The sequence below is a fragment of the Pistacia vera genome, unplaced genomic scaffold (assembly GCF_008641045.1).
Source record: "Pistacia vera cultivar Batoury unplaced genomic scaffold, PisVer_v2 Contig718, whole genome shotgun sequence".
NCBI lineage: Eukaryota > Viridiplantae > Streptophyta > Magnoliopsida > Sapindales > Anacardiaceae > Pistacia > Pistacia vera.
Window position 1 is genome coordinate 260,108 of NW_022196577.1, and position 17,372 is coordinate 277,479.

General features: G+C 34.0%; 1 protein-coding gene and 1 pseudogene across 1 annotated transcript; one reads left to right on the plus strand and one right to left on the minus strand.

The window, feature by feature from the left end:
- Positions 1 to 3,572: 3,572 nt before the first annotated feature.
- On the plus strand, positions 3,573 to 6,275 carry LOC116114672 (annotated as a pseudogene).
- A 3,547-nt stretch (positions 6,276 to 9,822) lies between these two features.
- Positions 9,823 to 10,769, minus strand: LOC116114660. Its single transcript, XM_031400799.1, has 2 exons — positions 10,685 to 10,769; positions 9,823 to 10,598 (listed from the first exon to the last, which is right to left on the minus strand). The coding sequence occupies exons 1-2, from the start codon at positions 10,767 to 10,769 to the stop codon at positions 9,823 to 9,825; spliced, it is 861 nt and encodes a 286-aa protein (XP_031256659.1).
- Between the last annotated feature and the right edge of the window lie 6,603 nt (positions 10,770 to 17,372).

A 17,372-nucleotide genomic window follows, 5' to 3' on the forward strand; every position in this document is an offset into this window, starting at 1 on the left:
AATATTATAATTAATTAAATTTCAATTATTGATTAATATACTAATGTTTATAATGGAATGTTATAATTGATTAAGTAATTATATTATAAATATAAAGGTAATATTATAATTAATTAAATTTTTAATCGTTTAATAAGTAATGTATAATATAGTAATTATTAAAATTACTAATGTTTATAATGTAATGTTATAAATTCATAACTAATTATGTAATTATGTAATCATTTAACTATGTAAGGCTATAATTAAGTAGTGATTAAAATATATAATGTAAATAATAATATTATAATTTAATTGAGTAATTATTTCTACAATGTAATACTTAATTAATGTTTATAAGGTAATGTTATAATTAATTAAATTTCTTATCATTTAATTAAATTTGTGCTAATGTTTATGTAGTAAATTAGTAATTACTAATGTTTAAAAACATAATACATAACTCATAATCAATTAGTAATCATTATTATGTAATGTTATATTAATTATAGATCATACTATAATGTATAATACAATGTTAAATGAATTAAGTAATCATACTATAATCTATAATTTAATATTATAATAATTAAATTTCAAATCATTTGATTAATATACTAATGTTTATAATGGAATGTTATAATTGATTAAGTAATTATATTATAAATATATAAGGTATATTATAATTAATTAAATTTTTAATCGTTTAATTAATAATGTAATATATAGTAAATTACTAATGTTTATAATGTAATGTTTAAAATTCTAACTAATTAAGTAATTATGTAATCATTTAACATGTTGCTATAATTAAATAAGTGATCATAATATATAATGTAATATAATAATATTATAATTTAATTGAGTAATTATTTAACTATAAATAATGTTTAATTATGTTTATAATGAAATGTTTATAAAGTAATGTTATAATTAATTAAATTTCTTATCATTTATATTAGTATTGTGCAATGTTTAGTAGTAATTAGTAATTACTAATGTTTAAACATAATATCATAACTCATAATCATTAAGTAATCATTAGTTATGTAATATTATATTAATATAATGATCATACTATAATAGTATAATGTAATGTTATAATAAATTATTAATTATTATAAATCTATAATTTAATATATAATTAATTAAATTCAAATCATTTGATTAATATACTAATGTTTATAATGAAGGTTATAATTGATTAAGTAATTATATTATAAATATATAAGTAATGTTATAATTAATTAATATTTTAATCGTTTAATTAAGTAATTTAATATATGTAAATTAGTAAATTACTAATGTTTATAATGTAATTATAAATTCATAACTAATTATGTAATTATGTATCATTTACTATATAATGCTATAATTAGTAGTGATCATTAATTATGTAATTATAATTATATTTAATTGGTAATTTTTACTATATGTAATGCTTAATTTGTTTATTGAATGTTTAAGGTAATGTTATGATTAATTATTTTTATCATTTAATTAAGTATTATGCTAATGTTTATGTAGTAAATTAGTAATTACTAATATTAAATATAATGACATAATCAATTAAGTAATTATTTAATTATGTAATGTTATAATTAATTATATAATCAACTAAATGTATGTTATAGTGAATTAACTATTAAGTAATCTACTATAAATTTTTAATGTATATTATAATTAATTAAATTTTTAATCATTTAATTAAGTTTGTACTAATGTTTATAATAAATGTTATAATTATTAAGTATATACTATAAATCTATAACGTATGCTAAATTAATTAAATTTCTAATTATAGTCAATTAATTAACATTAATTATGTTATAACTTATAAGTCAATTAATTAAGTATAATCAATTAATGTAATGCTATATTAATTATACTATAAATCATTAAGTAATATATAAAATTATAATTAATTAAGTAATCATCTAACTATAATGTAATGTTATAATTGATTAAGTATGATATTAACTAGTAATTAAATTTATTAATGTTTATCAATTTATCAATATATTTAATTAATTACTAATTTATATAGATATACTAGAACTTGATATTGAAGTAATACTAAATATATTATACTCAATCAAATATACTATTTTTATCAAAAATTCTTTTAATAACATAAAATGTAAAACACTTTTAATTGGATCATAATTCAATTATTCACTTAATTGATCAAAACTTTAATATTAATGTATTATAATATATTAAAGCTTTTAATATGGTGTAATTTATATGTAATAGTATATTGTACCGTATATTTATTTTTAGGTTATTCTAAAAATTTCTTTTTCTATTTTAATTTTTTTATATGTAAATAATAGAAACTCCCCTATATTTCCATTTCACAAATATTTCATTATAGTCCAGGTTCCAAAATAGGTTCTAAACAGGTTCTAAAAACGGTTCCAAAACAGTTCCAAACAGGTTCCAAACAGGTTCCAAACAGTTCCAAACAGTTCCAAACCGGGTACCCCCTACAGGTTCCAAACAGGGTACCCTTTTTACAGGTTCCGGTTCCGGTTTCGGTTCCGGTTTCGGTTCCCACATGTAAGAACCGGAACGGAACCGCACATACGGTTCCAAAAAATTGGAACCGGAACCTACCCACACAGTGCAGGTTCTGGGTAGGTTCCGGTTCCGGTTCCGGTTCCGGTTCTTACCCCCGGTTCTGGTTCTACCACGCTACCCGTGCTCACCCCTCTCTTACCCTATCTTCGTCGGCCTTCTCCTCGTCGCCTGGATCCTCCGGCGCCCTCCTGGCCTGAATTATGGCCGGAATCCACCTCCTGGCCTGCATTCTCTCCGGAATCCTCCTCTGGCCTGAATTCCCGCCTGACTCCTCGTCTTCAGACCCCTTTTTGGTTCTTCCCTCTTGCTTGTGCCGCCGGCTTCTCCTCTACGTCTGGACCACCTTCAATGGTCAGATGATCCACCAGAGCAGCCATTGAACTGCTTGCGCCACCGGAATCTAGGATTCGAAGTGGCGTGGGCTTCCCTCCTCATTGTCGTGTCACTCATGGTTTTGGATTGAATTTGGTGTCAAAGTTTGCAGTTTCGATCGGAAATCTGGACTGTATCGCCGGAAATGGCACAGTTTTCGTTTACAGTTAAGGAATCGATTTTAGGGTTCAACAATCGATCGAAAATCGTGACTATATCGCCGAAAATCGCGACTGTATTCGGTTTAGGGTTCAAGAAATTGATTTAGGGTGCAAATCAATTGGTGTTGGATCGGAAAAATCGCGTCTCCCTTTCGTTCAAGAAATCGCGTTTTCAACTGATGAATTTCGATTAAGCGAGGTGATAGTTAGTGGGGCTTGTTTTGCGAAATTTTAAATTTTGAAAACTTTATTATTTCTGATTCAGCCCCATTGTTTTAATCTTTTATTTTAACCTATTTTACGTGTTTTAATTAATCCTAACTATACCACGCATCTTCTCTATTATAAAATATTTGATGAACAGTTTCAAGATTTTCTTAATACTAGGGGACCGGGCAGCTAATTTCTCACTCTCTGATTGAGTGTTCGCATAACAAATCGAAACAAATTTCGACGCTATTTCTCGATCTGGTATTCGCATAACAAATCGAAACAAATTTCGGCGCTATTTTCTCATCTAAAATTTGCGATGGCCGAACACTTGGCTTCAATTTTTGGCACAGAGAAAGACAGGGTTAACTGTCCATTTTACTTCAAGATCGGCGCCTGTAGACATGGGGACCGCTGCTCGCGCGTCCACACCAAACCTAGCATTAGCCCTACTCTCTTGCTTTCAAACATGTATCAACGCCCTGATATGATCACACCTGGCGTCGACGCAAATGGCAATCCCATTGACCCCCGCAAGATCCAGCAGCACTTCGAGGTAATTTTATTTTTATAAACGTCTTTATATTATTTATAGTTCAAGCTAGGATTTTAATAATTTCTTATTAACAATCCAAAATCTTTGGTGTATTATAAGTACTTTTGGTTTAAAAATCGTGGTAGTATTGAGGGTAAAAAAGAAATTAAAAGGAAGTAACTTGTTTATTCTGAAACTCATTTCTGAAGAAGTCCTCAGCGACACGTTTTCTAGGATTCTTTTGACTGTTGTTCTGGGGAAAGATTGATTGTCTCCTCGTCACATAGCAAACACCTTTTAGTTCAACTTATGGTTTTTAATTCTTCAGAATTTTATGTGTTGATAGCAAGTTGTTAGGATAATATTTTGTTATTTTTCTTTTTTCTGGTCAACCTTTTAATAATGATTTAAATTTTATGATACAGATGTGACAGATTCATGTTATAATACTTTTTATTTATTTAGTGATATTTTAGACATTTTGATTGACAATTCAGAAACAGGTCTACATAAACTAGATAAAATTCAAAATCGAAAATTTGGATTGATCCTAATATCTGATAATTATTTTTTAATTTAACAAAACTGTGGAAGTATTAAATTGAACTAGAAATAAGAAAAATTTTATAGCTCTTGGATACTTTTTGTGTCAGTGAGAACTGAACTTTTGTGTTGAGATTTCTGGAAACATTGCCATACTTTACGGTATTCTATGTAACTGCTGTTTTCGAAAAAAAATTATTAGTTGATCCATGTAGCAAACCAAACGCCTCTTTTTGTTAGTTTGTTGTCTGACCATTATTTAATATATTGGATTATAAATTTTCAATTACATGTTTCTCATGGACTGGTTTGACCATGGAAGATAGCCACGGTCATCAAAGATTTTGGCCATTTGTTTGACATGTAAGATGATTCTGGTTAATGTGTGGTGTGGTGATTTCTATACATACTTTACATGATATCTTCTGTTTTTGTTATGATTGCTTTAGCATATAAGTGTTTCAAATGAAATTACAGGATTTTTATGAAGATCTCTTTGAGGAATTGAGCAAATATGGTGACATTGAGAGCTTGAATGTCTGTGACAACCTAGCTGACCACATGGTAAGTGTTTCATGAACTATTTTTTTTTTTTTGTCTTTCTGGGTAACTTATGTATTTCATCTTATTTGATGTGTAAGTTCATTTAAATCTCTATGCAGGTTGGTAATGTGTATGTTCAATTTAGGGAGGAAGAATATGCTGCAAGAGCACTAAAAAATCTGACTGGGAGGTTTTATGCTGGTTAGAGTTCTTACTGCTATTCTGTATTTTTAAGTGTTTGATAGAGTGATCTGACTGATTCTTCTCCCCTTTCATTTTATATTAGTTCAACTTCTAAAGTTTGTAATTCTTCAATGTGTGATGAATTGTGGTGAATGCTTTGGACTTTTTCTTATTTATCTTGTTCTTACCTTGATTTTAACATCAATAATGACAGGACGTCCCATTATTGTGGACTTCTCCCCTGTGACGGATTTCCGTGAAGCCACCTGTAGGCAATATGAGGAGAACACCTGCAACCGTGGTGGATACTGCAATTTCATGCACCTGAAAAGGATTGGCAGGTAATTGCAGAAATTCTCGTCATGTTCTTTTTCGTTTAGTAGGCAGAATGGAGTGATATCATTTGAATCTTTTTCCTCCACTGTATCTTATTTTTTTAGGGAGTTGAGGCGTGAACTATTTGGGAGATACAGGCGAAGGCCTAGCCACAGCAGGAGCCCCTATAGGCATCGCAGCCATGAAGAGCGTTCACATGGTGGGCATGGTTCTAGCAGAAGGTTCAATGACAGGGAGTGCTATCATGAAAGTAGGAGCAGGAGGCATAGGAGCACAAGCCCTAGCCATAGGAGAGGGAGAAGCAGAAGTCCTGGTGGAAGACGGAATCGTAGTCCTGTCAGGGAAAGAGAAAAGGCAGTGAGGAGAGACGAGCCAAAATTGAGCAGTGGAACAGGGAAAGAGAAATGCAAGAAAATGCTAGTAAAGAAAATACCGGCAACAACAAAGAATCCGAAAATATCAATGATGGTTATATGCAAAATGGTAACCAACACTGTGGATATCAGCAGCAGCCTCCGCCGAATCAAGGAGACTATGTATACTGATCTACTTAACAGTATGTGGTTCGTTTTCGCTCCCATTTATGTTTATATTGTGACTTTTAGCTTTCTCTCTAGATGAAGTTACATTTCAGTGGAGGAGAGCGCCCATTTGATAAATACATCTTACAGCCATTTTCCACTTTGCAGGTGGTGTACAGGTCAATCCTGTAATGTAGCTTGGGAAATGTTTTCCACATTTTTTTTTTCTTTTTGCTGTTTTTTGCCTTTCCCAACTACTTTGGAGCTGCTTGATTGTGTGCATCACTGCATGTGTTGGCTTTGCAAGAGCACTTAGTTCCCACTATTATCTATCAGTTTAATTGTAGCCTATTACCAGTTTTTTTCCCTACCAAATTTTCTTCCGTCTCAAGTTTTTGTTTCAAGCTAGTTCCTCTTACCTTCACTAACTTTTTTACTGAATTTCATGCTTTAGAATTTCTCTTTTCAAAAATTGACTAGATTCTATTGATTTCACTCTTGTCAAACTGTTGATTGGGATAGTACTTCACTTTACACGTTTCTAGCTTTTGAAAATGTTTACACTGGAGTTGATAGGCACTGGGTATTTTATTGAAGATCTTAGAATTTATGGCCACACTTACTCATATTGAAGCCTTAGTTCTGATATCTTTGTTGCAAGTGTGTGCATGCAATAAAAGTTTTTCATTTTTTGTTCTCAGTGTTTGTATGTTTGTGTTTATGAATTTTACAGTTGGGGATTCTGTGACCACCATACATCAAGGCCTGCAAAAGATGAAATTTTCATGGTTCTTGATGGGTTTTGCTTCTTTAAACTGCCCTATTTGTTGTTTAAATGTAAATGAATATTGGTATTCTTCTTACACGTTATGAGTTTTGCAGGTTCAGGTATCCTGCTTCTAAGGAACAGTGTTTTTTTAATTGCAGCTCATAATAGAAATGAAATTCGTGTACAGGTTGTTTGTTGCAGTATGAGATGTTACAGGATGGGTTTACAAGGTCTCAATCAGATTACTTCTAGAAAAAAAAAATGAGAAAGCCATGGTGATGTCAAAGTCATTGCTATATTCAGGTCCCTCGATGTCACTGGTGTTTTGGTAATCGGAAACGGCAATCTTTGGCATTGTTAGTAGATATTTCATTCATCCTTGAATTTGATGAATATTTATCTGGATCCTGGAAAAGATAATTATGAATGGCGTTATTAGATATTCATCCTTGATTTGTTTAGTTAATCTTTCAAATTACCAGATTCTTTTGCGTGATATAGTTGAATGAATTCTGGGTTCTCTTCATAGATTGTCTAGATTCTTGTTGCCACTAAAATTTTTGTTTGGCATATACAAATTGGTTGCAGTGGCTAATTTTGATATCAACATCTGTGAAGTTAAGTAGCAAGAGCATGGTCCTACTACGAGTTATAAGCAATGTTTTGAAAACCGGATTGGGCCTTGACCTGGGCAAGGGCTTGGTTCACGGTTTGATCGGTCTGGCCGGTCAAACTGGTGGTCCGAAAAGTTTAAAATCATGCAAAAACACCCCTAAAAGTATTTTTAATCCTTGTAGGTTTGAAATCTAGTAAATACACCCCTATGATTTGTTTGGGTTTTGACTTTTTTTGGTGAAATTTCAGTTAATTACGGTGGTTGAAATTCAATCTGACACGGCTACCTAAACCATTGTCTTCTACTCTACAAAATCCCTCTAACCCTAGAACTTTGTAGCTCTTCATTCGTCGATCGTGACTTGCGAATACCGTTGCGATTGGGTTTATTTTTTGGACGAATTTTGGTTGATTCCAACGTTCAAAATTCAATTCAACACTTGAACCACTAGTCTTTACTTTACAAAACCCATCCAACCTCAGCACCTGGTAGCCTCCCGTTGGTCAGCCGTGACTCATGTATTGGCTTGATTTTTTCCAATGTTTTAAAAACTAACCCAGGGCAAAATCTGACAAACTGGCTGGGTCTCGGGTTTACCGGTTCAATCGATAATGTCATCATGTTGATGTTGATGTCAACATGATGACGTCAGCCAAGCAATTATTCACGGTCCAGAATTTCAAAATCCAAATCACAAATTCTTGAATAAAAAACCCTTTATTAAATTAATACAATCCCTATTACAACTAATTACAAATCAAAATAACAAAATTAATGAAGAAGTCACATAATAATTAATAAACATTTTAGCAAAAAATGATCTTTACCCAATGGTCTTCAATCCATCCTCAATTGAACTTCACAATTCACACACGATATAACAGATGTTCATCATCATTATTAACATTAACAACATCATCTACAAAAAGTTTTAGCGAAAAAGGAAAATCATAAGTTAAAGTTTCCCATTTAAACTAATTGAATTTAAACCAGCTAATAACAAATTCAAATTGCTTAAAAAATTGGAAACAACCTTCTAAGCATCTTAGTCATAATAAGAATGGTGATCACCACCATCTACAGGAATAGATCATTCTCCATATAATGATTGTTCCAGTTCATCATAATTAAGTTCATCAACCTCATTTTCCTCATCAACTATCCAACATTCAGTTTTATCAATACTTTCATAATCAATATGATCAAAAGTAATTTTCTTCGTACCAACTTCTGAAATATTAGAATTAAATTAAAATCATGACCAATAAAGACATCAATGAAAATAAAAATAAGAGATAATAATTAATAAGAAAAAGGATGAAAGCTTTATACCTATTTTGCAAACGCAAGTTATAATGAATAAAAACCAGATCATTCAATCGTTGATATTCCAATTTGTTCCTCTTTTTAGTATGTATGCATGCAAAAACACTTCAATTTCACTCACATCCCGAAGAGGTTAAAGTCTGACTTAGAATTTTGATCGCAAACTTTTACAAATTTGAAGCATTAAACCCAAATGTCCCCCACAATTCATCTAACTGAGAATAAAACATAAGAAATAAACACAATTTCATAATTGAAAAATTAGACTCGAAAATTTAATAACTATTACATACCAAGATGTGTAGTTTTGCAAGTTTGAAGAGCAAGCTCATGAGAAAAGCTCTCTAGACGGCTCCCGATATAATCTACTCTCCTCCAGTAATATTGTCTTTTTCATTTTGAACTCACTTGCTTTACTCTCAATAGTGTCAAGGAAACCATAATGACCTCGTGTTTTTTGGAAAAAAGTATTTTCATCATATTTAAAAGCAGGATTTAAATAATAACCTGTTGCATGAATATCACAACACAACATCTTATCCCAGTGTATCTTAATAATTGTTGCATAAGGCTTGTACTGACTTTTTGTTATTCTTAAACAGCTTCTTGATCCACATCCTCGTTCTGTGCATGTCATCATACACATATCCTATTGAAGGGCTCTCATCTAAGTCTACAATCCGAAGCATACGCATCAATGGACTCACAACTATGGAAATTATACCAATATCAACCCAAAATCGGTTATCTTGAACTAGGGAACTAAATGCTTTGCCTTTATTAGTTCTTGCATAACGAGACTCTACAAAAGTTCTATCTATCACCGTAGATTGCAGGTCATGTTTGTGCCGATGTAGGCTACTTAATGCAATGAAAGTTGTGGCAAAACGGGTTGCACCTGGGCATACAATTTATGTCCAACTCTATGCAAGTGATAGACAATAGATGTTAGTAAATTATAAAAAAGAAATGTATATATATAATATGACCTGACAATGTAAATTATAAACATATGAGGTAAAGGTATATAACCTTTTTCCTCAGCAAAGCTATCACAAATATGTGATTATACACAAACTTTGTAACCTCATATGCACGTCTTGAAAGGTTAATTATGTGATTCATCTCAGCTATGTCTTTTAACATCAAATTAATGCAATGTGTTGCACAGGGAGACCAAATAATACTGCTATTTTTTCACACAACATTCTTCCAGTAGCTTTATAATTTGCTACATTGTTAGTGACAAGATGGACAATATTGTTTTGTTCAACCCATAAAGCTATTTCCTCAAACAAGTTGAACAATGTTCCAACATCCTTTACAACATCTGAAGCATCCATTGATTTCACAAAACACACTCTTTTAGGACAGTACACTAGAAAATTAATTGGTGACCTATGTGAAATATCTGTCCATCCATCAGTCATTATAGTACATCCAATATCTTCCCAAGTTTTCTTGTAACCATCAACAAGTAATTGCACTTCTTTCTTAGTATTTCTCAATAAATTTACACGCAAACTATGATAAGTTGAGAGTTTATACCTAAGACCAATTACAGTTATAGCATCCACCATAGACTGGAAATAAATTGAATTAATAACATTTATTGGGATGCAAGAATCATAAAATAACCTTGCAACTATCATGTTCACTCTCCACTTAGCTTCTTTTTCGGCTAAAACAATATTAATAGAGGGATGAGACCTAGGCTTAGTCCTTGGAGCAAAATAGCCACCAATCCCAATAGGTCTTTTTCTCTTAGTGCTTGAAGCTGGAGCTGGAGATGGAGAAACCTCTTCACAATCTTCATCTAACATATCACCCTCAAATTGTTGTACACTAGCTCCATAAGGATTGACATTCTTACAAAGTTCAACTTTTTGTTTATTTTTTGCCCCAATTTCATTTAGTGCATCTTGAATCTAACATCAAAAGGAACTTTAGAGCACTTTCCAACTTCCCCCTTTATACCTACTAGATGCAATTTCACTCAATAAATACCTCCGCCTCTGATTATCTTGCCACAGTATAGACATGTTAATATCTTTTTCCCATTTTCATCTACGCCCTCAGTAACATGTCCCATGCTATATCATTCCTTCCTCAAAAAGATTGTGAAACATCCATGGAAGAAGATTGTTGACGAGACCCAAATGATGACATTTTTATCTTTAATCTTTATCTCTATCCTAGCAACACAAATAAGTTTTTATTGATAATAATCAAACAACATAACAAACCAAAAATGATTTCTAATGAATGATAAAAAGAAAGAAAATATTAGTGTAAATATTAATGTAACTAAAGAATGCCCTTTAGCCTTTTGTGCCATTGTAATTTACTTGCCAATTAATGGATCTTCACTGGTTTGGCAGTGTCTTAATGGATTACAAGACAACTTTGGTTGTAATATTTCTTTTTGTCAATTATAAAAACAAAACACAAATACAAAACACTACACACTAATGAACAAATTATATGAAGGCCTAGCAATGGCATTGAAGTTATCAAATAAGATCAACCTTAACATAATTTCCTCGTGTGACCTATAGAGCTAAAGAAGATTCAATCAGGAGGAAAGATTCTCACCAACAAGAAAATGGCTTAGTAGTGATGAATAAGTTGCTTGTATGCTTCCTTATCTTTCAAGTAGTAGTTGATTTCAGCCTATAAATAAAGAAATACTCAACATGGTTAGTTTGAAGCTAAACAAAAGAACTTGGGTTATCTTCAAAGTAGCCCCCAATTCCATTCTACAACCGGGTGGCTTCAAAGATTAAAGCAATAGTAATAATATTAATATCAAGAAAGAAAGACCAAGGTAGCAACAAAATCAAGAAGAAAATGATATTTGTAGAACATTGTGATAAAAATCTTAACAAAAAGATCAACAATTTAGGGGCAAATTTGTTAATTCTAGTGAAAGTTGAAGTCTTGTAAAGTCAAATATGAACCTTAAGTTATAAAGCAAAAATTGGGTTGAGAAATATTACAGAGTCAAAGAAATGGCAAAATGATGGATTGACAAAAGAAGATGCATACCAGAAGTGAATTAAAGTAAACAGGGAATAGAGAACAAAAGAAGCACTGAGGACGGCACCTGGCGAAGATGAGCTACAACTGACGATGAGGAGGAGGAGATCGCTGGTGAAGAGAAGAGATAGTGCAAATGGGAGGAAGAGACGACGATACCTGGGCAAGATAAGTTGTAGCTGACGATGAAGATGAAGAGATCGACAGTGAAGAGAGGAGATCACGCAAATGGGAGGAAGAGATGACGGTACTTGGCGAAGATGAGCTGCAGTTGACGACGAATAAGAGGAGATCGACAGTGGAGAAAGGAAATCAATGGTGAAGGGGAATCACGGTGGAAGATTTTCATAGCAAATGTCAAAGGGAAATGGCATAAAAATGGGCAAAAATAATTGGAATTTGGGTTTAGGGAATGAAAAGGGTTGTTTTTTTTAGTTGACTCAGTTTATTGGAAAAATCAACTGGATTGGCTACAGTACGCCGATCCAACCACAAGTTAAACTAGGAAAATTAGAGCCCTCAATTTTTTGCCTCAACTAGCCTAGCTTACTAGCCGAGTCCCGATCAAACCAATTTGACTGGTCAATCCGAGCTGGGTTTCAAAACATTGATTTTTTCGACTAATTTCGGCATCTAAAATTCAACCCGACACCACTCCTTGAACCACCAACCTTTACTCTACAAAATCCTTTTTTTCTCGGCACTTGGTAGTTCCTCGTTTGCCAACGGTAAGATTAGGGGATTGGGGGAACAGTAAAATTGAAAATTCGGACCAGAGATGATGTTGGTCAACAGTCCAACCGGCATGTCTAATACGGTTTTTAGAACAATTGTTATAAGGAGGGTTTTGATTTAATTGTGATTAGTTAATTACAAATCAACCATTTCTAAGGTAGAAAATCACCTTATTATGAACCTCAATCATGTTAACATCCTTTTCATACCATACAACTCCTATTCCACTTGGTGCTTGTAAAGGTCTCATGTCTTATTAACTAAATATATTAATGCAAAGCTTTAAAAATAATTTTTGAACCTCATTTAACGAATTGAGTTGTGGCCAGACCTTGAAAATAAGTATGCGATTCTATTTTTATCCCCTTCTAAGTTCCCTTCTGATCCAAATCATTGTTGTAATTAGACAAAAAGAGGAAGGAGATAACCTTGAAGATGATAGTACGGAAACACAAAACGTTTCATGCCAAGAAACTTTAAATGTGTTTAAAAACTTAGAAATATTTTGGCTTCAATAAGAAAGTATTCATGCTGACGAGTTATTACGTATCACAACTACAAAGATGTGTTAACAACATTAAAGCGTAAATGTCCTAAGCAACTTTAGATAAATATTTTATTTCATCTTAAATCTTTAATGTAACATAGCATATATTTTTTGTAATATTCAAATAATTATTGAAGAGAATAAAGAAATAAAAATAGAATAAAATTTAAAGATAATTAATTGTGGTGACAATTTTAAGAAACAGAAAATTTCACATAGATGTGCAACACATGTCTTTATTTCATTAAACAATCTTATCATGTGAACAACGCGAGATTTGTGGTTAATTAAATATTGGTTTTGGGGAGGAAGAGTGAAATTTCTCTAAACTGACTTACACTTGCCACTCATTGCAATTTTTTTAAACCTTATTCCAGATGTTTCTGACGTTAAAGATACTTGATCTAATCTTCGTTAAAATGATCTCCTCTTTCAATCTATGTGTTGCCCGTCGTCGTTGGACTCACGGTTTGATTGAAAAGTGCACTGCTTTTTCATGAAAACAGGCATTTTTCAATCTTGTTTTTGGTCATTTTAGTAATCGGAACGGTCGTGGTTGGTCCCGTTCAAACCGTATTGACGTGCTCTAGAAAACCTTGGTCTTGTTGTGCCTTGGTTGTTTGTAGATTGCAAGTTCCAAAGGGTTGTTTCCACCAAGGGGCAATCAGGTTATTGGCCACTAATGTCCAGTTTTTGCTGCGTTTTTCTTGCTTGTGCATCTATTTGAAGTGAGTGGAAGGTGTTTGGTAATCAAAATCTTGTACAAATTTACCTGGGTTGCTTTGCCCCCCATATGCTCGCTAAAATTCCCTAACACCCAACCTTTTTGGGCTTTTTGGGGTTTCACTCCCAGCCTCCACCTCTTGATTCCACTGCCACAAACACTTCACCCCTAGCCTCTAAACACCAGTCACTATTAAACTCACCTCTCATTTTGCCCATAATAACCTTTTTTGGCCTGTCACAAACTGTTTGAGAAAATGCCTAAACCAAACACAACACACCCAAACAATCCCATCATTCACCCTACCCAAACCAAACCATTAAACACTCCCAATACCTCTTCCTAGTAGCCCCAACCATCCAAAAAGTTAGGGAAAACTTTATGGATTTGAGAGTTGGAATCTTGGATGGATAACAAGTACTTGCTTAGCACATAGCCAAGGTTTTTCACTATAAAAACCCTAGTTTTGGATTTCTTGACTTTGAAAATAATGATGTTGTTATGTAAGACATTGGGAACTTTCCATAGCTTAACAATATTGAACTTTAAGAAACTCTTCGAACTTAGTTGGGCGTCTTATAAGTCCCATGAGAAACAATAAGCTTTGAAGTTAGTTTTAGATAAGAAAGTTGTGAGTAAGAGCACAACAAGAATGTCTTCCTCTTAGGCGGATAAAGTCCAGGTCACGGAGGTCGACACTCATTTCACCCTTGATATTATGGCTTTAGATATTAAGGATGAAATGCTTTGTATTTCAGATGATGTTATTGCTAATAGTGACACTGATTGGCGTTGTTGTATTGTGGGTTTTTTCAATGCCTTTCCATGCTACCCACTTGATTGTCTTCCGTGCATGGAAAGCGGATGGTTTGGAGGATATTATGTCCACTGACACTAACTTCTTGATATTCAGATTTAGAGATGAGGATGTTGTGCATTCAGTCTTAGAAAGGGGGTCGTGGATGTTTGGGGGTAATTCGATTATTTTGCAACAAAGGCATGCTCAGTTTTCCTTTAACAAGAATCACATTTCCAAGGTACCGGTGTGGGTTGGGTTACATGGGCTGCCTTATCCACTATGGACGCACAAAGGTCTCAATATGGTTTCTATTATGTTGGGTCTATCGTTGTTGTGTGATAAGATGATCATGAGCGTACCCGTTTGTCCTATGCTTAGGTTTGTGTTGAGTTAGACACAGTCAAGCCTCTCAAGCACCAATTTGACATTCGGTGTCGGTTATCTACGGAACCCATTAAGCTTAGGGTGGACTATGAGTAGATCCCTAAGAGATTCCCCAAAGTGTTGCTTATTTGGCCATGTTTGTTACCAACCGGAGGTTCCCATCACTCATACTATTTAGGATAGAGGTAAGACAATTGTCGGTTTTCAGAAGGCACTAGGGAGTGGTTGTACTGTGAGATCAAAGGATTGTGGGCCTTTGAAATAGCCAATTTCTACGGATGCCATTAAGGAGAGTGAGAGGGATGTTTCAGAGCCAGTTTAGGTTTTAGTCTTAGATGAGACTACCATCACTCATTCTAGTTCGGATAAAGTTGAAGATGATTCTTTAGCTTTGATTTTGTATCAGCAGAGTGGTCGTGCTAGCAAAGATGACTTTTCTAGTTATGATTCTGGTTCAAATCCTGATTTGCCTTCTCCCCTAGAAGGTAAACAAGTATGCATTATGGGATTTTCTAATTGCACACTGAACACCCATGCTTCTTGTCCGAGTTGTGGGAGCAAGCAATCTACCTCTTCAGACAGGTTTGCTTTGCTTGTTTTACATGATGATGATCCTCTGTCGCAAGATGTCATGTTGCCTATAGCAGTTTCCTTGACACCCCCGCCTTGTTCTTCTAAGGACAGATGGAAGGGTCCAAGACGATGGGGGTGTCGACCGAAGTGTTAGTTTAGCTTTTTTTTTCCCAATTCCTAGAAGGCGAGATGTTAAGGAAATTGCTCTAGGTAACATGACATCTGGCGACGGAGGATCATCATCATGCAAAACAAGCAAAGCAAACCTGTTGGAAGAGGTAGATTGCCTACTCCCAAAACTCGGACAAGAAGCCTGATTGTTCAGTGTGCAATTAGGAAACCACATAATGCGTTCTTGTTCACCTTATAAGGGAGAAGAATAAAGATTCGAACCAGAATCAGAATTGGAAAAGTCATCTCTATTAGCACGACCACTCTGCTGATACAAAATCAAATCTTCTGTAACTCTATCCGAACTAAAATGAGTGGTAGTAGTCCCATCTACGATGGAAACCCCAACTAGCTCTGAAACATCCTTCTCCCTCTCCCTCTCCCTAATAGCATCTATAGAAATTGGTTGTTCCAAAGGCCCACAATCCTCTGATCTCACAGTACGACCACTCCCTAATGCCTTTTGAAAACTGATAATTGTCTTACCCTTATCCTGAATAGTAGATGCGGTAGGAACCTCTAATTGGCGACAAACATGGCCAAACAAGAAACACTTGGGGCCTCTTTTAGGGATCCATTCATATTCCACTAGAAGCTTAATGGGTTCCATAGATAATCGGTACTGAATGTCAAATTGGCGCTTGAGAGGCTTAGCTGCATCTAATTTAACACAAACACGAGCATAGGACAAATGGGTACGCTCATGATCATCTTATCACACGATAACAGTCGACCCAATATAGTAGAAACCGTACTAAGACCTTTTTGCATCCATAGTGGATAAGGCAGCCCATGTAACCGAGCCCACACCGATACCTTGGAAATGCGATTCTTGTCGAAGGAAAACTAAGCATGCCATTGCTATAAAATAATCGACTTATCCCCAAACATCCACAGCCCCCTCTCTACGACTGAATGCACTGCATCCTCATCCCTAAATATGAATATCAAGAAGTCGGTGTCAGTGGACATAACATCCTCAAAACCATTTTCTTTCCATGCATGGAAGGCAATCAAGCAGGTAAACTGGAAAGGCATAGAAAAAGCCTACAATACAACAGCACCAATCAACGTCACTATTAGCAATAACATCATCTGAAATACAAAGCATTTCATCCTTAATATCTAGAGCCATAGTATCAACGGTGAAATGAGTGCCGACCTCCGTTACCTGTACTTCATCCACCCAAGAGGAAGACGCTCTTGTTGTGCTCTTACCCACAACTTTCTTATCTAAAATGGCTTCGAAGCTTGTTGTTTCTCACAGGGCTTAGAAGACGCCCAATTGAATTTGAAGAGTTTCTTAGAGTTCAACATTGTTAAGCTATGGAAAGTTCCCAATGCCTTAACTACAACATCATTATTTTCAAAGTCAAGAAATTCAAAACTAGAGTTTTTATAGTGAAAAACCTTGACTCCTTGAATTGTCACACTTAAAAATGCGATAAGCAAGTACTTGTCATCTATCCAAGATTCCAAATCTTTAATCCATAAAAAGTTTTTTCCCAACTTTTTAGACGGTTGGTGCTGTTGAGAAGAGGTATTGGTAGTGTTTAATAATTTGGTTTGGGTAGGGTGAAGAATGGGATTTTTCGGGTGTGTTGTGTTTGGTTCAGGCACTTTCTCAAATAGTTTGTGACAAGTCAAAAAATGTGTTTTTTGGAAGTTTAATGGTGAGTGTTGTTTAGCATTGTTTAAAAAATGAGACAGGACCAGACCGACC